The sequence below is a fragment of the Heliangelus exortis genome, chromosome 3, assembly GCF_036169615.1.
Source record: "Heliangelus exortis chromosome 3, bHelExo1.hap1, whole genome shotgun sequence".
Taxonomy (NCBI): Eukaryota; Metazoa; Chordata; class Aves; order Apodiformes; family Trochilidae; genus Heliangelus; species Heliangelus exortis.
This window is the reverse complement of record NC_092424.1, coordinates 25,045,467-25,068,659: the sequence shown is the minus strand read 5'-3', so window position 1 is coordinate 25,068,659 and position 23,193 is coordinate 25,045,467. Positions and strand designations below refer to the sequence as shown.

Here is a 23,193-nt window from a genome sequence, read left to right as displayed (position 1 = left end):
TGACTGCAAACAGACTTAGAACATTATATCTTAAGAAGAACATCTCATCTCTGCTAAGTATGTCCTTGAGTTGTAGGGCAGCACTCACGTTCAGTCAGAAACCTTCTTGCATTTCTATCTGTCTTTATGTTAACACACTTTATACTCTGTGACACTCTAATATTGCCTTAGGTTAAACATGAACCACGTCCTTTCATTTCATATCATGCATCAAATGGCTTGGGATCGAATCTCATCACAATGGGACACAGGAAGTACCACATACAGAAACTATAAATCAAGCTTTTTTCCCCCCTATTTTTAAAAAAGAAACAAAAATCCAACAGCTTGTAGTGGATGTTGAGTCCTTTCAAGCTTTGAAAAGCATATAATAGTAATATGAAGATGATACAAAGCCACATTCAGGACATTTCCAATCAGCAAACAGAATTACTTGACTCAAGCTTCATCTGAATAAGGCTGAGATTCTAATAGGAACCACTCCTTCAGGTGCTGCTTAAAACCCAGGCCACAACGACTGTTCTACTTTCCTAAACAATTGCTGCAGAGACCCCATTTTCAACACATGGAAAAATCTGGATTGGCTTTACTGACTTAAATGAAATTGCTCCAACTTTTCATCCATACAAAAAAGACATACTTCAAAAGTTAATTTGTTACTTTGTAAGCCACTTTATCAAACCAGAGAGGTTTTATGTAAAACCACATGAATCTTCTTCATACAATAAGCATAGCTCCTGTCCCCCAAACTAACTTGACTTTCCAGCTTGTAAACTCAGCATCTCTCATGCAGGAAACTGACTTTCAGAAGTTATTCTCCCAGCTCCAGCTCTATTCAGAACTGACTTTTAAGATTTTTATTAATAACATAAAAACACCTTGCTGGCTTAACCCCCATCTTTCTTTACAGCCCATTGCATAGGGTTTTGCCACATTCTTATTCATAGCCTTTAAATTCTTCCCTGCTCTGGGTGTCGACGTCTGATATTGCATGTGTTTATAAGCAGCCTCTGGATGTGAAGTGATGAGCTCCTAGACAAAAACTTGCTCTAGGGAGGATGATAGAGATATATTACAGCATGTTTATTTGCCAAGACCTTTGCAGTCAGATGGCCATTTATGTCAGACAGTGGGAAGTTTGGAATACTGAAGAACTACAGGACATGAACTCATGGCTTCTTCTCTGCATTCTGCAGTCCTTGCCATATTGCTGCCATATGCTGCTCCCAGATGACAGCTGCCATCAAACGCTTCTATCAATAAGCTACTAAGGTGTTTATTTTTATAAGTGATTTTTTTTTTTTTTTTTTTTGTAAAGCCTTATTCATGAAGACCATCTTCAGTGGCAACTCAATAAAAGAGAAAGCACCATATAACAGTAATATGTATATCTTGAAGATGTGGCTGTTCCCTGAAACAAAGGAACAGCAATTAATACCGGATCCAAAGACTTCTGAAGTCAATGGAAAGACTTTCAGTGTATTCAGCAGGCACTAGACCAGGGCCCTTAATCTGAGGAACATACTCTCAAACGGCAGAGAAATGGAAAGGTTTGACTGTATCACATGTATAGCTGGCCTCGTGGCAAGTGTGAATGAGGCAGATTCCTTTCCAGACTCTACCTCAACAAATACACTTCTAGCCAGAGAAAATTAACTCTCCCAGTAAAGTGGGTAAATAATAGGACTCCAACTTGTAAGGAGGTTAAGTTCCTTCAGACACACGATATCGTTGTAACTCAGTCTCTGGCCACCTTTATAAAGATCTCCTTTTTCTACATCCTCTTGGGGCTCTTTTCTCCCCTTATTAGCAAGGGGAATGTGAAATTTCCAAATGCATAGCTCCTAGCACCAGGGAGAAATGAAAGCTGGGATGGGAGAATCCACATTCAAAGACAGAGAGAAAACTCAGACTCCCAACAATCTGTTCCAACTCAATCTGTAATGAAGCAGCTTGCTTTTCAAACTGTATACCCTGGCAGGGAGCCTCTCAGTTCCTATCACACCACCAGATCAGAACAGTAGATTTATTCTCAAGAAAGCTGCAACTTGTTCCTCACTCACGAACCTAAAGATGTATGTATGTCTGATGCAATAGCCTGCCATCATACACTAGGTATACATGTAGCAAGCACAACAAATGAAATGTACAGACACCTTACAGGGCACCTCTATGTTGACATGTGGCTATTTCACTTACAAAACCTGTATCAGGAAAAATTTAAGTATAGAACAGGGATTGGCATAAAACATATACAGCCCCTGCTCTGCCAGGGAAGCCCAGAGCCAACAACAACAGCCAGGAAAACTGGGCTTGATCTCTCAGAGATTAGGTGAGAACACCAAGGACCCAACACATATCCATGCAGTTTAAAACATCCTATCATGCTGGAGAACACAATGTATCACATATCCTTTCCTGAGAGCAAACATCCTATAGCTTTCACTTAGATGAAAACTACCAGTAGTTCATGTATCAGTGGACCTGACCCCTGGTATCCATACATTTTGCTTACTAGTTATTAAGTGTTCTGGTTCAGTATTACCCAGTCAACTAGATGTACTCCTAGGGCATCCAACCCTCCAAGAATGAAGGCCAGGAGTTGCAATGCCAAATGCAGAGCTGCCCCTCCATCATTACATTCATGGGGGACCAGAGACATGTATCAGATTTGTCAACCTGGGCCATCTCAGGAACCAAGCAGAGGTGGGGCAAGGAGCAGCAGCCTGCCACAAGCTCTGGTGAATCCTAGAACCCAACCATGCTCTGCCTGTCAGCCATTTTTGCCACTTCAACCCCCTGCTGCATCTGAAGAGGGTAAATTTGCTGCATCAGTTTTACATATCAATTGGAAAATGGGGAGTTCTGCAGGTGTTCTCCTTCCCAGTATACATCTTGGCAGTCCTAGAGAAGACATTTCTAGCTGTTTGTCCAAATCCCAAAAAAAGTAATTTGATGTGTATTGGACAACACCCAATCAAATAAGCAAGGACTACTCCCTGTTCGATTCTGGATGTTGGAGACACCATCTGTAAACACAACTGTAGGCTCCAGATTAATAAGTATTATTGTGCAGAAGCCTTCATCAAGTACAGGATTTGCTAGGTGCCCTCTGACCACTTCAAAAGAGTCAGTACTGCTGAGATCTATTAGTTTTTCAGCCTCCTGAGTACAAAGTCCACCCGCAGGGTTGCCATTTTTTGTGGCTTGGTTTTTTTTTTTCCACCCCATGGAATGAAAACCACTATGCTCTGATTCCTATATTTCAATCATCACTATGGTAAATATAAGTTAACATCACTATTTCAGCTGAATTAGCTGCTGAATTGCAAAATTGCCAATGCTATAGCAGAAACAAAACAAAAACAAAAAAAAAAGAAGAAAGAAAGAAGAAAGAAGAAAGAAGAAAGAAGAAAGAAGAAAGAAGAAAGAAGAAAGAAGAAAGAAGAAAGAAGAAAGAAGAAAGAAGAAAGAAGAAAGAAGAAAGAAGAAAGAAGAAAGAAGAAAGAAGAAAGAAGAAAGAAAGAAGAAAGAAGAAAGAAGAAGAAAGAAGAAAGAAGAAGAAAGAAGAAAGAAGAAAGAAGAAGAAAGAAGAAAGAAGAAAGAAAGAAGAAAGAAGAAAGAAGAAAGAAGAAAGAAGAAAGAAGAAAGAAGAAAGAAGAAAGAAGAAAGAAGAAAGAAGAAAGAAGAAAGAAGAAAGAAGAAAGAAGAAAGAAAGAAGAAAGAAGAAAGAAGAAAGAAGAAAGAAGAAAGAAGAAAGAAGAAAGAAGAAAGAAGAAAGAAGAAAGAAGAAAGAAGAAAGAAGAAAGAAGAAAGAAGAAAGAAGAAGAAGAAGAAAGAAGAAAGAAAGAAGAAAGAAGAAAGAAGAAAGAAGAAAAGAAGAAAGAAGAAAAGAAAGAAGAAAGAAGAAAGAAGAAAGAAGAAAGAAGAAAGAAGAAAGAAGAAAGAAGAAAGAAGAAAGAAGAAAGAAGAAAGAAGAAAGAAGAAAGAAGAAAGAAGAAAGAAGAAAGAAGAAAGAAGAAAGAAGAAAGAAGAAAGAAGAAGGAAGAAGGAAGAAGGAAGAAGGAAGAAGGAAGAAGGAAGAAGGAAGAAGGAAAAAGGAAAAAGGGAAAAGGGAAAAGGGAAAAGGGAAAAGGGAAAAGGGAAAAGGGAAAAGGGAAAAGGGAAAAGGGAAAAGGGAAAAGGGAAAAGGAAAAAGAAAAAAGAAAAAAGAAAAAAGAAAAAAGAAAAAAGAAAAAAGAAAAAAGAAAAAAGAAAAAAGAAAAAAGAAAAAAGAAAAAAGAAAAAAGAAGGAAAAAGGAAAAAGGAAAAAGGAAAAAGGAAAAAGGAAAAAGGAAAAAGGAAAAAGGAAAAAGGAAAAGAAAGAAGAAAGAAGAAAGAAGAAAGAAGAAAAAAAGAAAGAAGAAAAAAGAAAAAAGAAAAAAGAAAAAAGAAAAAAGAAAAAAAAAGGAAAAAGAAAAAAGAAAAAAGAAAAAAAAAAAGAAAAAAGAAAAAAGAAAAAAGAAAAAAGAAAAAAGAAAAAAGAAAAAAGAAAAAAGAAAAAAGAAAAAAGAAAAAAGAAAAAAGAAAAAAGAAAAAAGAAAAAAGAAAAAAGAAAAAAGAAAAAAGAAAAAAGAAAAAAGAAAAAAGAAAAAAGAAAAAAGAAAAAAGAAAAAAGAAAAAGGAAAAAGGAAAAAAGAAAAAAGAAAAAAGAAAAAAGAAAAAAGAAAAAAGAAAAAAGAAAAAAAAGGAAAAAAAAAAGGAACTTCAACAGGCTTAGCTTGCCTTTTAAAATTCAAGGCAGGGGTTTAAAAGAGATGAAGCCAGGGAAAACACTGGATACTAACACCAGCCAAACAGGGAAAAATAAAGAAGTTGTAAGCCTGAAAAACTGAAATGGAAAGAATGACAGATTTACTGCTGCATTTGATGCACATAACCACTGATAGACTCTCCCCAGGAAGTGTTGAAATTACCATCAGTGAAAGGAATCCAGAGGTAAAATTAAATTATCTTTCCCAGAACATTCAAATTTGGGCTTTGGCAACAACAGATGTTTTAATGCTCTTAAGTACATGCACGCGCGTGTGTGCACACATGCACACACATACTGAAGTACAGTATCCTCTTTCACACAAGACCTCCCTCTTAGTTTTCACTAAATCAGGCCGAATTGACTGTGATTCTGCAAAATCTTTTCTTCAAAGCCTATGCTCAAATGCACAACTGTTAAATGATTAAGCAACTCATTAGGAGTCTTGCAGCAGCTCCAAGTTATGAATGAATGGTTATTTGTGAACTTGCCTGTCAAGACAGACATAGCATTTGTTAGTGCAGTGTGGGATAGATAGGGTGGGAAGAAGCCAAACAAGCGAAGTGAAAGGTCGGTATCACAACATTTAATTTACCCCTCCCCCAGTTTGCCTAAAACCATGGCACAGATTTTGCTGAAACATAATACAGTAGTCTATTTTCATGCAACCTACCATGCTTATTTGAAAAGCCATACTCACAAAAGAAAACATTAAGATTTTCATGCAAGAAAGCTACAACAGAGGAACAAATGCAAGCCTGACAGAAAACAATACATCTTCAGAAATTTAGTGACACTTGAATCAAGACATGTCTATGGAAATTGAAACACAATGCGCTATTTTTCTTGTATTAAAATGTTGTATTACGAGGTTAATTTTGTTGGAAGAGATATCTAGTTCAACCTCCGGCTCAAAGCAGGGTCAGCTGTGAGGTCAAGTTATCATTAATACTTCATACAGTTATTTATAATAACCTGAAGTCAGCATCATGCTGTTAGGTTGTCCGTAACAACAAACGGAGGCTCTTGCCCTAGGGGGATTTCAGTGTGAAAAAATTCAACTCAACAATGTAGATCCTGAATATGTCACACATGGAACTCAAAGGAACCCTTGCTCACTGTACAAGTTACTTTGTTTCAGTTATCCTCTCCGCACTCTCAGCCATAAATCTGCTCTGCAGGAATGCCACAGAGGTACAGCATCTCCTGGAAAACAAACACGGATGCCAATGAATGCAGACAGCAACACAAGATGTATTTCAGTGGAGCCTGTCTTTCCACACAGTGAATGAACAGCCTCTCTGCACTGCTGCCTGAACTCATCCCACCTCCTCTTCAAGAAGCCGGGAGCTTTCCAAGCAGCAAGGATGAATTGCTATGTGGTTCCCTTCGGAAAACCTGGCTGGTTTAGAGAATGCTATGCTACTCAAAGAGGCAACTTCTCTATTCTGGACCAGCTTGCAGAGCACCAAAAACATGTAAAGACCTGTTCACCAGACAGGTTTAATGAAGCCAGGTCTAGCACTTCATTTCTCCAGGGCCAAGCCTGTTCCATTCAAGCTGGGAGAACCACACTACTAAACAAGTTCATGAGTCACTCATAAATTTAAAAACAACTCCTCACATTGGAGGGAGATAAAACACAGTATTGCACACAAAATTTTTTTCCAACTCCTCACCTTCTTGTCAGAGACAAATCTTTGAGTTTCTCCTCTATACCTTGCACGTATGCCTTTTGCACAGTTGAGCGCCCAGCTGCAGTAATTTAACAGTAGTAAGATCAAGGACAAGCCTATGTGAGCTGGTTTAAGAATCATAGAATGGCTTAGGTTGGAAGGGATCTTAGAGAACATCTACTCCAGCCTCATCTGAGATGCGACTCATCTAGACAAGATCGCTCAAGACCTCATCCAGCCTGGACTTGAACACTACCAGGGAGGGGGCATCCACAACATCTTATAGCTCTTTAGTATGAGAACTTTTTCCTAATATCCAGTCTAAACCTGTTCTCCTTCAGTTTAAAACTGTTTCCCCTTGTCCTATCACTGGACACTCTTATGAAAAGTCTCTCCTCATCCTTCCTGTAGGTTCCATTCAGGTACTGGAAGGTAGGTCCCCTCTATATAAGGTCCCTTTAAGACCCTATAAGGTCCCCACAGGAGTCGTCTTTTCTTCAGACTGAACAATCCCAGCTCCTTCAGCCTCTCCTCATAGCAGAGATGCTCCAGCCCCTGATCATCTTTGTGGCCCTTCTCTGGCCTCATTTCAACAGATCTATGTCCTCCTTATGGTGGGGACACCAGAACTGGACGCAGTATTTGAGGTACGGTCTCACAAGTACAGAGCAGAGGGGGAAAGAAACACGATTTCTTCAGATAGCCTGTTACAGGAAGGCAACCAACAGTGATGCTGGAGCAAGGCACTTACCAATCAGCACTGCAGACTAAAAGGGAAAAAAGCAACAGCTTATGGTTGAGGGCAAGATGCAAACTTTCCCTAAGCAAAGGATCAAACCAAAATTTTTAGTCTAAACAAATCAGCAGAAACATCCATAACACAGTATTACAATAAATAATACCTGGGGAGCATATCATCCTCAAACTAAAAACTGATTGCTTGATGACATGCAGCATGTGGTTTCACAACAGGAATGGAAACACTTGTGATTCTTCACTCATGACTTGTTTTGTCACTGTACCCTGGGGTTGCTTTCTTTATCTGAAATACGGGAGCAGTCTAGCACAAACACTGCAAAGGCAGAAGAAGCCAGCTCCCAACAGGGTCAGCCTTCTTCAGGATCATGGAAGTACTGAAGAACCTATTATTTCCTCTCTAAAACGTCCAGTAAAGCATTTCCTTCTCACTGGGCTCCAATGCCCAAATGACAGATTTCAACGCAGCAAGAGGGATTTGAAATGTCTGGTTTTATTCATCCTTGCAAATGTGCCATAAAGCGAGCCCTAATTCAGGAAGCTAATTAGGCATACAGAGCCTTAATGGTAATAAGTCCATTCATGTGTGTGAAGCTCTGTGCATGTTTAAGAACTGTGAAGAAGCTTGCCGAAGACAACAGCCAGGAGTTCCCATTCATCTTTTTGCTCAGCTCCAGTGCAGGCAGGAATCTCAAACTGACAGTAAAATGCTGTAAGTAGTAACTTCAAAGTAACACAGCCATCCTGATGACCACCACTGTTCTCACATAGTGCACCAAGGATGAGCAAACCAGCAGCTAATTAAGATGATGCACTACTTTCTCCATACAATCAACTATTCTCAGCCAGTCCTCCAATTAACTGGAGCCAGAAAGGGTGGTATGACCTCTGGGCACCCCTGAATATCTCCAGCCATGAGCAGAAGAGCACATTTCTAGATTGTTCTCTGGGACTATAAAACATTCACACTGCCAGTGGGCTTAAGGGGTGGGTATCAGCAAGTGCTGTGATGCACATCTAGCCTTTTCACTCACCAAAATACAGTGAAAGTGCCTCTTTAAAACAGATGCCCGAGAAATTCAAGGAAGGTTACAGAAAAGACTGGGAATATAGCCCTACATTTCAGTCTCACCAGTCTTATAACCTTGCAGTGTTAAAGAGAGGGACTCATGGGTGGTTTACTTTTCTGTAGGTTTCATACTCCTCCAGAAATAATAGAAATACAGAATGATTGGGGTCAGAAGGGACCTTAAAGATCATCTAGTTCCAGCCCCCCTGACATGGGCAGGGATACCTTCCACTAGACCAGGTTGCTCAAAGCCCCATCCAACCTGGCCTTGAACACTTCCAGGGAGGAGGCATTCACAACTTCCCTGGAAAACCTGCTCCAGTGTCTCACCACCCTCACATAAAAAGTTTCTTGTAACATCTAACATAAATCAACCCCTCTCCAGTTAAAAACCATTACTCCTCATCCGACCACTACATGCCTACAGCTCCTCTGTAGGCCCCTTCAGGCCCTGGAAGGTCACTACAGGGTCTCCTCAGAGCCTTCTCCATGCTGAACAACCCCAGCTCTCTCAGTCTGTCTTCATAGGAGAGGTGCTCCAGCCCTCTGATCATCTTCATGTCCCTTTTCTGGACTCATGACAACAGCTCCATGTCTTTGCAGGGACCACATACCATGCCAGAGCAACTTGGGGACTTCCCTCTCTCCCAGTGTGGTGCCCTACGTGCTTACACCAAGTCACTGGTGATTCAGAAGGCAGGCAGAAAACACACACGGTGCACCCCACCATCTGCTCCAAACGAGTGGAAGAATAAAGTGTTCTTTCATGTCAGCTGCCCTTGGTTAGTGGACTGAAGAAAGTTATGTCATTATCCCCCTTAGTACGTAGAGGACTACTGTCCAAAAAACTACCCTACCCATTTTTAAAGCCATTAGCAATTTCCTGTTTTGTTTTGCTTTTTAAAATTTTTTTCATTACTACCTAGGAAGACTGTAATAAGTGTCATTCATGAACAAGGAGCAAGGAACTGCTCCTCCCACATTTCTCCTTGGGGAAGCCTTTGCATTGCTTCAGGTTTCCTCTGCAAACCAGAGAGTAAGCCTGGCAAACACCTCCTACAAGAGGTGCTCCAGAGAACAACCATAAGGACAGCATAGATAGGTTTTAAAACAAAGTATCCCTTCCAAGAATGCTTAACAACATTATTATGCATTAACAACACAGGAAAACCTGAAAGATTAAATTCTGTATTCTGCTAAATACAAGCACAGGTGAACCACACAGCTGTAGCTGTTAACATTGTAGTAATGATGCTGTCAGTGCCGCCAGCCGCGGAGCACAGCAGCTCCTGTACTCGTAATTCTGCTCTCCTGAAGAAAAGGAGCCCACGTAAGTGTTATTGCTGGCAAATCAAGTCTTTGTTGATAAAGTAGAAGCATGTCATTGTGCCCAGCCAGTGTATAATGTTGTCTTTCATGAAGCAAATATTTAGCAAAACAACAGTTAGTGTAAAAGCAATATTCATGGTACGCAGCTCCTGGGAAAACTAAACCTACCACCCAGTGTAGGCTGGAACCCATAGAGGCTACTAAAGTAGTTCAAAATCTGTGCAAAAACAGCACCCGACTTTTTTTTTTTTTTTTTTTTTTTTTTTTTGAGTGTCCTAGGTATGCGTTAGGATTACAATTTGCAATCCATACCTATACTGCCATTAAATTCTGCTTATTATCAATGCTATGGTCCTTCGCACTCAAGTCTCGAATCAGTAATGAACTTAAGTACCAAGCCCTAGATAAACAATGAGAAACTGATAAATAATAAACTTCTGAAGTGATCTATCTTTCATAGAAATTGCTATCAAGCATCAACATAGTTAACTGCCTAGGCACAATACTTGCAAGAACTCTCTTTCATGTTGTGCTCAGCTTCCATATTCCACCTCTCTCTTTAAACTGCTCCCTAGAACAACTTAATTTGTGAATGTCAACTGGACTTAGGAGAGCTTCAAACTGCCAAATTCGTGCAACACAGGCAGGCATGCTTCACAGACAAAAACTTTTTTGGTTCTTCCAAACCGATTTGTAGTATTTTTTTCCACCACTACTTTTCACAGCTGTTCTTTTTGGGTCCAGCAGTCCCTGACTCGCTGAATTTCCATATATATTCTGACTAGATGTGTCTTTAACCTCAAGTGGACTGTCAAGCCAGATGCCAGATGCCCCCTTACTTCCTCAGTGCAAACTATCAGTAAACCTTAGCATAACTTTACTTTGAGCCTTAAACTAACAGCATGTGAAAAGATTAATATGAATACATTCAAAACTAATCAGATCCCTTCTTTAAATGTTGACACAGTATTATTTATATCCCATAAATACCTTCTTGACTAAAATTCATCCCATGAGATTGGCATGTTGCCAGTTCTATTCATATTTACTGTATTTATACAGTACAGTTGGCCAAGGATAATATCTAAAACAGAATATGCCTTAGGGTATATACAATATCTCTTATAGTTTTCCTTTTAAATCTCCTCATTGCTAAACATATTTAGTCTGAACTTTACAAAATGCCCCACAAAGACCTAACAGCTATCTGTAGTGATATATTGCTGACTATGAGTATAATTAGAGCATATTTGTAATACTTGGGTTGTAGTCAGTTACTGAATGCTAACAACTTGTGGTAAAAACTGAACCACTGATCTTTCCCATGCCTTCCTTCCAACAGCTTTTGACCTCCAGTGCTTTCACACTGATCCCCTACTCCCTCCTGCCTCCCTCCAATGCAGCAGGAATTGTAGAGTTAAAAAAAATTCACTCCGAGACATCTAGGACACAGCTCCTGTGGCTGCCAGAGCTGTGCTTTCAATTTCTTCCTTTAAAATACAGTGGAGCAATTTCTTCCTTTCTGTCTTTTTTGGAAAGGTTTGCTTCACCCAGCATAACTAGAGAGCAGTGGAAAAACAGTTAACCTCTTCCTCTGATGTTAGCGACAGCCCTTGCACAGTAGTACTGGATCTGCTGCTGACTGGCCCTCCGATCCCAAACGTCTGATGCACTCTGTTGGTAGATAGCTGCAATCTCCTTCGGGCTTCCAAAACCTCTATTGATACTTCAGTACAAATCTGGCCTCTGACAGCATTTTAAAAATAGATCGTCTTTTGTCAACACCCTCCAAGTCACACACCACAGAAATTTTAATTTTCTGGAAAGTATGCATGTGCATTTTGGACTGTCAGTTCTCTGTAGTTTGCTCATGCAAGGGAAAAGAACAGATGGATGTATTTTACAGTTCTCAGAAACAGGGTCATCTCCACAAGCCAAGGCACTACTATCAGTCTTCCTAACCTTTGCCCATAGGTGTTTACTCCTCTGCTCAGGGCATTACCTGCCAGGTCTAAAGACAAAGTGCTGACATCTCCTAAAAACACCAGCAAAATACTATAGTACTGCAACATGGAAAGCAGGCACGCTTTCTCTATTCTCACTGTGGCTATGAAGTATACTGAACCTCTCTGCTCCCACTTGGCTCCAAATACACATTAAAAAAAAAGAAAAAAAAATATTAAAAAAGTATTTCTTCCCTGAGGGCAACAAGGGTGGAGTGTATTTATCATGGCTATTACAGATGGTGCCATAATTACAATAATAAAATGACTCCGACTGCCAGGATGTCCTGTACCTGATGCTGTCATTTAAGAATAAAGGAAGAAAGGGAGGCAGCTGCACCAATACCTTGGCTGGCATCCTAGGATTATCACATGCAAGATGGAGCAAGCCCCAAAGCTACAGCTTGCTAAACTAAAAATAAATAAGGGGAAAATGCAATTAGAAACTCTAGGATAAAGTTACCAAGATGGCTGCATTATCTATTTAAGCAAGAGGTATGTGCTTTTCAAAATCTGACAACAGATATATAGGGCATCAAGTGGAGGGGGAGGAAGGAGAGAAAAAAGCAAGCTAAATGAAAAGTAGGGACTAGGGTTTGGGTAGGCGAACGGGGAAGTTACTTTCTGCTTCTGGTATTTCACTTTCCTCAGCATGATGATGATCCAGATTCTTTTAAGGGAGTGCGGTGCTTTTTTCTTTTTTTTTTTTTTTTTTCTCTCTACACTTAAGCTTGACTATCAAAACAAAAAGGCATGTCGTTATGACTATTAATCATTTTTAAAGGATTTGGTCAGCCCAGAGCATTTGTACTATTTTTTAATTTGTGTGTGCATGTGTGTAACATGGATCTCCAGAAGGTCATTAAAAACAGCAAAATGCAGACGGGCTGAGGCAGGTCCCAAGAACCAAGGTTACCCAGAAGAGAAAACTTTTTTCTGTACTGGAAATGAAAGTGCCCACGAACTGAAAGAGGAAGTTAGTTGAAGTGGGAAGAGGACGGAGTATATCTGTGCCTCTGTCCTCTCTGAGCACCTATCTCAGTAGCGGTCTGCGGGACAATGTCCTGGAGGGGCGCAGACAGAAAAGGAGCTGCTGGCTTGTTGTTTTCTTAAAGACCTCCTTTTCTTTTCAGTTATGGAGAAATGGAAACCTGCCCGATCCAGACACTCCAAGGGAAACAACAGCAGTGGAAAGCTATTAGCTCTTTTTGGAGGCTGCACACAGGGCTGCAGGGGTGCTAAATCCAGTGCTGGGGGAGGGAGCAAGATCCTGGGGGGAGCTTCACTCAGGTACATGGTGGTCGAAAGCAGAGACACCTTTATTGGTCTCCTGGGTGAATTCAAAGGGGATGGGAACCCCCGTGGTATTCGGGGGGGGACAACTGACACCCTCCCACCCACCCAAGCATATGTATACCAAAACACCTACACGAAACCCTAGAAGCAACCACCTAAGGAGATGCTGGGCATAAGAGCAAACAGCACAGAAGGCAGATTGTGGTGCATGAGGCTGGTCTTTGAAGGTGCTGGGCACTGCCAAGCCTCGGAGGTGAAATGACACACACATGCACAAACACAGAGGACTTACTTTCGGGGTAAAAAGGCTGCATGTCTATTTTGTAAACTTCTTTGGCATAATACTCCTCGTCGCTCCTCTCCCTTTCACAAGTGGCAGCTCTGTGGTTGGCTTTCTCTTGCAGCAGGTCCCTGGTGCTGTTGTAGATGGAGATGACCTCCGGGGGCACCTCCTCGGGCTCGGGGTACTCGTCCGGGGGACTGGTGAGCTTTAGTTTGCTCAAGATCTGCCCCCGGATAGCCTCGATCCTCTTGCGCATAAACTGATCCATGTCGAGGGTGCTGCAGGTAGACAGGCTGAAAGCCACGGTGGCCAGATCCACGGTGAGAAACACGCTCAGGAGATAGCAGTGCATTTTAAGTGTTTAAATACAGCGCCCCCCAAAAAGAGTGACTTTAACAACGAACGACAACAACAACAAAAAAAATATTAAAAAATAAAAAAGGGGATTTGTGCAAACAAAGGGAAGATCTGCAGACAAAATGCAGTTAAACACCGGACTGCAAGGACGACTTGCAATCGAAAAACGCACGGGAGGCGTGAAAAAATACCAATCACAATAAAAAAATTAGATTAAGAAAATAAAACAAAAAGTTGCTACAAGTTGATAATACTAAGGGTAGAGTGAGCCGGACAGCAAAAAAAAGGGGAGGGAAAAACCCCCAAACAGCTTAACAAACCTGCAAATCAAGTCAATGGAAGACAGGCTGTTTTCAGCGCGCTGGCAGAGTCCGCTGGAAAAAAAAAAACGAAGGGGAAAGAAAAAAAAAAAAAGAGGGGGGGGGGGGGCGCGGAGGCGGGCTGGGAGGAAAAATTAAAAAAAAAAAAAAAAAAAAAAAAAAAGGAAGAAGGTAGGAGAAGCGGCGATGGGTATTACAGGGCTCTGCCGCAGCTGGCGGGGCAGAGGGTGCCGGCACGGTACTGAGCCCCGCCGTGCGCCCGCGGCGCCCGGCGGCTCTGGGCGGGCAGCGGCACCGCCCCGCGCCCGGCGGCACTCAGCCCCCACGTGTGCGCCCGGCGGCGCCGAGCCCCGGCCCCCGCGGCCGGGAGGAGCGGCAGGAGGAGGAGGAGGAAGCGGCGGCCCCGCGCCCCGGCCCCGCGGCGGCTGCGAGCGGCGGCGCTGGTTCCGAGTCCGGCCGCGTCCCGCAGGCTGCTGCGTGCGCCCAGCGCTGCATGCACCGACCCACCCCCGCCCGGGCCGCTGCGCGCTGTAGGGCTGTTTCCAGCTCCCTCCTCTTCCTCCTCCTTCCGAAACGCCAACCCCACGCCGCAGTCAGCGAGGCAGCGCCGACGGCCTCCCGCAGATCGCAGGCGCGGAGCTGGCCGCCCCGGGGTTGGCCGCCGCTCTTCCCCCAGACTCCCCGGCGGGGCTGGGGCTAGCCCCGGCGGCGCGGAGCGGAGCAGCTCCCGGAGGATCTAGCGCTCCGCCCGGCGCCCCCCGCCCGCCTCCCCCGGCCCCGCGGCTCTCCCTGCGAGGAGCGGACGGGTGCCAGCAGATAACATCACGGTCGCGCAGGGAGAGGGAGATTTATAAGCTCTCCCCGCCCCACGTGCTCGCCTCGCCGTGAAGTGACGTGGAGGGGCTGCGGGAGCGGAGGGCTCCTCTGCCGCCCGCCTATTTATTCACCCTCCGCGCAAACGGCGAGAGGCAGACTGCAGCCTGGCCGCCGCCTGCCAAGGTGCCTCACCCCGGGAGGGGGGGAGAGGAGAGGCAGCCCAGAGCCGGGAAGAAAAAGCAGCTTCCTGCCAGGGTTTTTTTTTAAAGAAAAAAAAAAATAGAAAAAGAAAAAAGAGAAGGAGGGAGGGAGGAAAAAAAAAAAAAAAAAAAAAAAAAGGAAGGCTTTACTGCTGCTTGTCCCTCTTATTAAAGTAATTGGGCCCAATACCGCCCCTGCTATAAGAGGAAGAGTTACGTGCCTCTTGGAAACGGCTTGGACGCGACTGTTTTAAGGGTGGCAGGGCAGAGGGTAGGATCTGTCTGTCTACTGTACCGACTGCAGGAGGTACGCAGCCTTCACACTGCCCTCACCTTGTTGGCAAGTTTTGCTTCTAAATGTGTTTTGGCAATTCTCGTCCACCCCTGCTGACTGTCCGCTGCCAGCCGAACCGGCGGGGGGGGGGGGACGGGGGGACGGGAGGGGAGGGAGAAGCGATGAGGTGGGTTTGTGATGAGGAGGGTTTGTTCTGAGGTTTCCTCATCTGCACTTGACAGAAACTATCAAGCCCCAAATGCTTAGGCTGCGCCTGTAATTCAGTTTTTCCGCTGCCTCCACTGGCCGCAACAAACATCACAGTCTCCATCCATGCCTGCTCCAGTGCGCGTGAGAAATGGGGAATGCCTCATGCTTTGGCCTCAAAAAGACTCCTCAGCCCTGGGGAAATTACTCCACTGTCTGCTAGGCATCCCTCAGCTTCATGCCATAAAGCTTTTCTTTCACAGGTCATTTATCACCCCTGTACATCAACATTAACATTACAGTGATTAAGTGGTGTTTTTTTCTTTACCCTCACTCATTTTAGCCCTGGAGTCCCTTCTGAATTAAGTTGCCACAGGTTTTACTTGCCAGGAGTTTCCAATCACACCCTCCTAGATGGGACAAGGCTATTTCTGAAGAACCTCTGCACTGCTTCCAGAATAGAAGAAACATGTAGAGGAAGCTCTCAAAGGGCCACAGGCATTCAGAAGCCCAGCTGGGCCCTTGCCTGTAGTATTAGGGGCTAATAAATACACAGAAGAGAAATAGGATGACTGTGACCAATCTGAAAGTAAAAAGAGGATCTTGTAGGACACACATCACCCAGCCACCACCACTGACTTTCTCTGGCTGACCACATCTCATGAACCATCTTCTTTCTGCAAAATGTTTGTTTTCTAAAGCTCGAGGGCAGCCTCAATGGCAAATGAGCTTTTCCTCCCCAGTGTGTCTGCAAGGAAAAGTGCTTTCCTTCTCTGAGGAGCTGTGGTTGTGTGCTGGGGTGACAGAAGTGCCCAGCAGCTTGGAGCTGCTGCCTGCTGTTTGCATTGGAAAGCGCTCTGGTGTGGGGGAATCTCTCACTAACACACCCAGCCAGCCACCTACTGCTGCTGTGGGTACCAAAAGAGATTCTCCGAGAGCTGGAGAAGCTAAACAATATATTATTTGCTAGTATGTAGACACACAGACTCTGAGAGTAAACCTACTCTTCACTCTTTAAAAATCTGTGGGTATTTACAGCACCACAGATGCAACCAAGACATGTTGTATCCCCCTGAAACGAGTTCACGGTGCTTTCCACTTAAATCTATCAATTCCTGCAAGGCCCCATTAAACGTCTCTCCCACAACATCACACTTCTACTGCTGCACATGTCAATGTCCTGCTCCTGCTGACCTCAAAAACACAGCTGTGGTGTCAGAAATGGCAATGTTTCCAAAATACTCAAATAAACAAGCAGGCTCAACATGTAGACTCAGCTGGTTTCACTTCTGCAACACACCTGTACAAAAAAAACCAAGGCGACAGTTCCTTGAGCTGTTACATCTCACAGCTCTGCTGCTAAGCAGCTGAGGAATCAGCTCTCTTACACGAGGTGCCCCAGCCACAAATGCTTCTAAAGAAAAGGGTTATTAAATTATTTCCTTCAAAAGCTACACCTGAAACCATGGAGAAATTCCTTACACAGCAACTACAGCCCTGTAACACTTCACTGCTGTAACTGCATTGCCCATCACTTGCTTCAGGGTCTATAGAGCCATGGAGAGAGTGCTCTGCACCATCCTTCTGTAGAAAACTTCCCACCATCTCACAGGAGGCCTCTGCAGATACAACCCTTCCAGAATGCAAAGCGGATTGATTCTTAAAAGTTTACTTTTATTCCACTTTGGAGAAACAAACAAACAAACTGCAGTGTCTTTCACAAACCCTGGAACCTTAGAGATCCTTAGGCTTCAAACCTGCCTTTGCTCAGTGCCTGGCTGACCATCTAAATATAGATTCTGGAGGGCTTCAAAGCTTCAGAGGAGCCCTCAACTTAAGTCTTCAGAGATCCAGCCCAGCTGACAGCAACCACTCTGGCTAGATTTTGAAAGTTGCTTAGATTCCTCCTTATTTGGCAGTGCTTCCTCAGAGCCCTTCAGAGCTGCTAGGAAAAAAAAAAAAGAATTCAAGTAACTCTTGATTTTGTTCTCATTTGAGATGACCCATTGGCTTCTTTTCTGACCCTTTTAGTGTGACACACAGTGTCAGCCTTCCTTGCCTTGGCGCAGGTCTCCATTTTGCCTCACGACTGACACAAAGCTCTCATTCCCTACAACTTTTTGTTACCACCATGGTGATGCTTTTGCCAGGCAGAATTTCCTGAGCACAGCAGCAGAGATAGGTTTCAGCTTCTCCATTCCAGAAGCCCTGGCCACTTGAACTAAATCCCCAGCAGCTGCAGAAAGCCCACCACAGATGCCTGAGCTGTGCTGGTTTGCCCCACCTACCTACTAGCCAAATCATTCAAATACAAATCAACTCTCATAAACACCGATTTTCCATTTTGTAGATGGAAAATATCTGGAACATACATATCATAATATGCCTAATCTTACTTCTGGAATTTCTCCCCTGCACATTTACTCTTTTTTCTTTTTGCCATAAAAGTCCTGCAAACTAGGCTCTAAACAGGTGCCATTTCTACCTTGCTAAAGCAATGCACACACGAGGCAATCAAAAATTGTGAGATGACAGCAGCAAACTACATAAAAGGCAATATATTAAAAATTTATGAATTACATACTTTTTTCCACAGGTAATCCAGCTCCCCTTTCAGGACTGATGTATCTTTAAAAATCATCCCAATTATGGCTGGTTTAGCCTGAAACGCTTTTAATTTTTATTAATTCCAAAATAGTTTGTATTTAAAGATTATGTATTAGTTTCAGAAGATGCTGGAATTATCAGACACTAAACTTTCATTTATCTGTTCCCTGTGCCTTTTTGAACTAGACTCATCCATTGGGGCTGCTGTCAGTGGAAGCTTGGTAAGTCACAAAGCAGGAATGGGCCATACAGGTAAAGAACAAAACTTACCTGTTTTGGAGCTTTTAATTCAATATAATACTGTCTTTTTATATATGGATTCATTTTAATAAACACTAACTGTTTATTATAAAAAGAGACACCTGGAAAGCTACTTCACTAAATATAAAGGTTTCATGTTTCCTGTTAACTTAAAAATTATGTGGTCAGGATTTTACAATTTGTGGTTTCTTTTTAGATTGTTTTGGTTATACACAAATGTGCTGTGTGAAATACAAAGGCAATAATCTTTCTAAAACTGCTGACGACCAGGTCATTAAGTGAGGTGGCTGGCCACATTTCATAAACTAAAGAACATTGTTGGAAGAGGAATACCTTTTAAAAGTTAAGAGGTGACTTTTGTAAACTCTCACACTGATGACAAGTGCAGGATGACTGTACAATTAATTCTTTGTGGCACACACAGAAACCTGCAGCCGTAACTGTGATCGTGTAGAATCTCAGTTACTAGGATGCAGGGGGCTAGGCAAAAAACTTCTGAATTCTCATTTTATAAAACGGAGCATGCGTGCAACAAGGTTCAACATGTAGAGCTGAGGTGGCACCTAAAAAAGGTGAGGCATAAAGGAGGTGACAAATAATGGAAAATTGTAATATATACCATAATAAAACCTTAGATTTTACTGTTTATTATCCTTAGTGAAGTAGAAGTCCATACTTCTGTGCTGCATATTTCATTAGTGTGCCCAGTAACGCCTGGATGAATTTGAGAGCAAATCCTGACTAATAGAAGCAGCCCCTCTGCCCCCAGGATTGCATTTCACACAACCACAGCTCACTCCTGCAATGCTCATATTCCAGAAGATAAAGGCTACTTTATAGAACACACTGTTAGGCACACAAGACTGTTATCCATATATACATATACATATATGTATATGTATATATATAAAACTACTTGTAAACTTGCAAATCAAAGATACGTTTCTGATATATATATATATACACACACAGAGAACCTATTAATAGGAACAAGAATTGATGTATTTTATATATATATATGGACTAATATATATATAATGCATGTAGGAAGAAGTTTCTTCATATATTTTTATGTATGTACATAGATATATAAAAGTTCTCATTCCTACAGATAGATTTAATAACTTTAGAAGAAACAATCACAAGAGAGTAGTCAATGGGATCTGGTCCAAAAAGACATTCAGGTGTCACCTCTGTGATCTTACGGAATAGCACCATCTCTAACATCAAGTGAGAACACAGGACTACAGTCAGAGGTAATGTCCACACAGCACTGTAGTTTGTGTGTTTAAAACTCTACCTTTATAAAACACATCAAGAATGCAATTATAGAAAAAAAAAACCAAAATTGAAAACATCAGTGCTGCATTCAAAGGGGCTTCTGCTTCCAACAGCCAATTCCCATATTCACATCAGTTAAAACTGAAGTCTTAATAAACATTTTGTGAATGCCAGAGAAGTTCCCCCTTGATTACACCTCCTGGAGTTTGATCTCCTCATGTGTTCTTCCAAATCTGCTTGTCAATACTAAGCATGCCAAGTTAATCTTCTTGGTATCATTACACTTGTAGTCTAAGTACCACCATAAAAAGGCCCTTCCTTAATCCTAGCACCTGTGGTTTTAATGACCACAGGAAATCCTGTTTCCACTAAAGTCAGTAAGACTTCTGCTGTAAATATCAGCAGAGGAAAAAGATCAGATTCACTAACTAAAAATACAAAATATGAAAAAAATAAAAGGGAAAGGGATAAATGTAAGCACAGTGGTTTATATACCAGGACTTGACATCTACTTCTAGCAAGCATGACAGAGTAAAGACAGTAGAGAAAAAGTCATCCTTTTAATCTCGGTGTTTGAACTCCTGACCTGCATCTCTTTCTCAGTACTTCAGCTGTTGTCTTCTATTTCTGAACTACTCAGTGATGATTTGGGTTATACCTCATTAAGTAACACAAATTATTTCTATAAATATGATATTCCTCACACAGCATCTACAGGAGTTTATTCAACAAATTAAAATTATGTAACTCAAGTTAGAATATGCATGCAGATTGCACTGATGAAGTTTTAAGACTGCTACATATGGAGCAAGATGAATGGGCAACAATTTTAAAAAAGGGACCAGACAGTAATGCTGTGTGTTAAGTTTTATTCTGCAGCAACAAAAGTCAAACAGCCCTGGGTCTGGAGTACTGTCTTCTTCACAAGTAAAGTCTCCACAGAAGAAAAGCTCTAACAGGCTAATCCAGCTTCACACATATTTTTCCTAAAGGCTCTTAAGCAACACACAGCCAAGGTGATCCTAGTAAGTTTAGAGAAGGCAACGCATTGCTTTGTATTACCTTAGGGAAAACAAAAACAAATCCAAAAAACCCAACTCATGCAATACTAAGGTTTTATGTTGTACTCACAAAATCAGCCTTGGAGAAGGTAATTTTTTTGCCACTCTCCCTTCTCCTCCCAGCCTTACACATTTTTAAACCAATTTTCCCTGTGTGGCTACTGAAATCAATGAAAGCGGTACTCCTGAGTGGCTGATTAAACTACACCCTCCCAGTAAGATGGTTTGAGCTTGGCAACTCAATCTAGAACAGAATGATCCATTGCAGCTCAGCTGAGATTTGGTTCCCTGTAGCAGAACTTTCTGTAAAACCTATATATTGATATTATTTGCTCTGAAGAAAGGTACAGAACTCTGCAAGCACTGGTATCCCTAGCTTGTCCATGCAGAGTCAAAACACAACTGGGAATATAAGGAGAGATTTTACACTCAGTCATAATGGAATGTTTTTTCATTCTGTGATATTGATAATTAAGACAGATATAGATTATTTTAGAGCTAGATCTAGAACAGGCCAATGGCTTGGGTCTGGGCTCTGCTTGGGAAGCAGAGAAGCACATTCCCCAGGCCAAGTTGGAGGCTGAGTGGAGTACCCCATCTGGCTGCACACCTCAAGTTAAAGACTTTGTGCAACACCCCTCTCTCCATGGGAGCCTCTGACAGCACAGGTCCTGCCCCAGGTGGGTGGGCAGCATGTGGAGTGTGCTCAGGAAGTTTCTGCAGAAGGAGAACCTGACAGCACTTCACTGTTACCCAAGGGGACCATGACTTAAGGACAAAGATCTTAAAAAGCATAAAGTCAGAAGAATTGCTGTGGTTTTCCACATATTTGAGAGGCCTGTATTTTCTAGAAAAATACAAGTATTCTGCAAAAAAAATTTATCAACAACAGATCCCAAGAGCAGGAAAACTATCTTCATAAACTCCATCAATCTGTACTTCAGACAATTCAAGACTGACAGCTGAAATGCCTGCTCACAAATATGTGTCATTGGTACATCCATCTCATTAACAGTGAAGTGAGACTTTCAAAAAGCCTGCACATTCACTGACAGATCTTGTGCCCCTACGATCTCACATAAAGGACCTGAGTCTATCATCACCCAAGTATCTTAAGAACTAAATTTTCTGTCAATCAATTGCCCTCACACCCATATGGGGAGGAATTATTAGAAATAAAACATTAAACTGGAGTGGTTTTTATTCCCACATTCTAATTTTTAAATTTTAAGGTGCTAAGGTCTCAATTCTTCTGGATAAATATAATGCCAGTGTTTAACTTAAAAAAAAGTGGTAGCTATGTTTCCTCAATCATCTACAAGCATTCTGAAACACAAAACTTAATTCTGCAGCACAAAAAGAAAAAAAATGTTGCAAAGCAGATGATTCAGCAATATGCTTCAACAGTTACTGAAGTGGATGAGAATGATCTGTCTCTGGCAATTGTAATTGACACTGCAAAAATGCATAGAGGGATTTCCTTTACTTGCATTACCTTCTTTACAGAAAGGTATCTTTAACTCTGGACAATGACACCATCAATAAAGATGGTGACAGTAACACCATATAATAAAAAATGCTTCAGCATTTTTAAAAGGGGAATAAAACTTTCTAGTAATCAATATTAGCAATTGAAGAGAACAGCAGTGCTACCAGCATTCTTGACCTGATCTGCTGATTGCACTGGTACAACATCAGAAAGGTGTTCCCTATCTTTCAAGGCCTGGTCCCTCTGCAAACACAGTTCACAAGCATGAATGTCACTGCATCATCCCTGCAAGCTGAATTTGCTTGTTCAATGTTCCTACTGGAAGTGTTTTCTTCATAGTCTTTTTTCTGTTATCATCAAGCATCACCCACTTGAGAATTCGATGAAGCCTTCTCTTAATAAAAAGTATTTCTTTCATAAGCCCACAGCAAGATCCCAACAAGTACTATCAAGTATTTCATTTGCCTAAAAAACAACAGTGTACAAAACCATGATACTGTTACCAACTTGTAGCTTTGTGGTATCTTTTACTTTTGAACCTTAAGCTCTTTTGAAAATCATTGGAATTGTAACTGAGGAAGCAGACCCATTCAGTGGTACAAACAGTGAGGTTTTGATCACTCTCCCTGAGGAGCACTGCAAGATGGTGACAGCCTCAATTACAAAAACCTGTAAGTTCAGGTACTCAGGTACTACAACTGTAGTAGCAGTTTTCATTCAGGTGCCTGACTTCAAGCATCCTTCCTGAAACAGACGCACACCTCTATTTGTTCTTGGATGCAGAACACCCTAAATACAAGGCTGCTTCAAATGCATGCTCTTAGAAAGCTTTGTCAGTGAAAGACCTGGAAATAATGCCCAGGACTAGAAACACCTGTATTTTCTACTAGAACACTTGTAGTTTTTACTAGAGATAGAGGCTCCTAACAAATCACTGCCCACAAACTTTGAGATTTGCAGAACACTTGAAAATCAAGGAAAATCCTATTTAAATAAACCATACAAGGCCTCAAACTTGTGAGTATTCATGACAATAACCAAAACCAAACATCAACATAAACAAGAAAGCTTTTCACTACCATTTTGATCAAATGAAAGAATGCTTGTGTGTATTTC

At 41.9% G+C, this 23,193-nt stretch overlaps 1 protein-coding gene and 1 long non-coding RNA gene across 2 annotated transcripts in view; one reads left to right on the top strand and one right to left on the bottom strand.

Moving 5' to 3' along the window:
• Positions 1–14,688, bottom strand: part of TGFB2 (transforming growth factor beta 2) — a 66,597-nt gene extending 51,909 nt beyond the window's left edge. Inside the window, exon 1 of the mRNA XM_071739679.1 lies at positions 13,214–14,688. Within this exon, the coding sequence (XP_071595780.1) occupies positions 13,214–13,556 (343 nt within the window). The 5' untranslated portion in view covers positions 13,557–14,688. The remainder of the gene's footprint in view (positions 1–13,213) is intronic.
• LOC139794299 (uncharacterized) lies at positions 11,965–13,604 on the top strand. Its single transcript, XR_011725064.1, has 2 exons — positions 11,965–12,120; positions 12,759–13,604. It is a non-coding gene; the product is annotated as an uncharacterized lncRNA (long non-coding RNA).
• Positions 14,689–23,193: the final 8,505 nt, after the last annotated feature.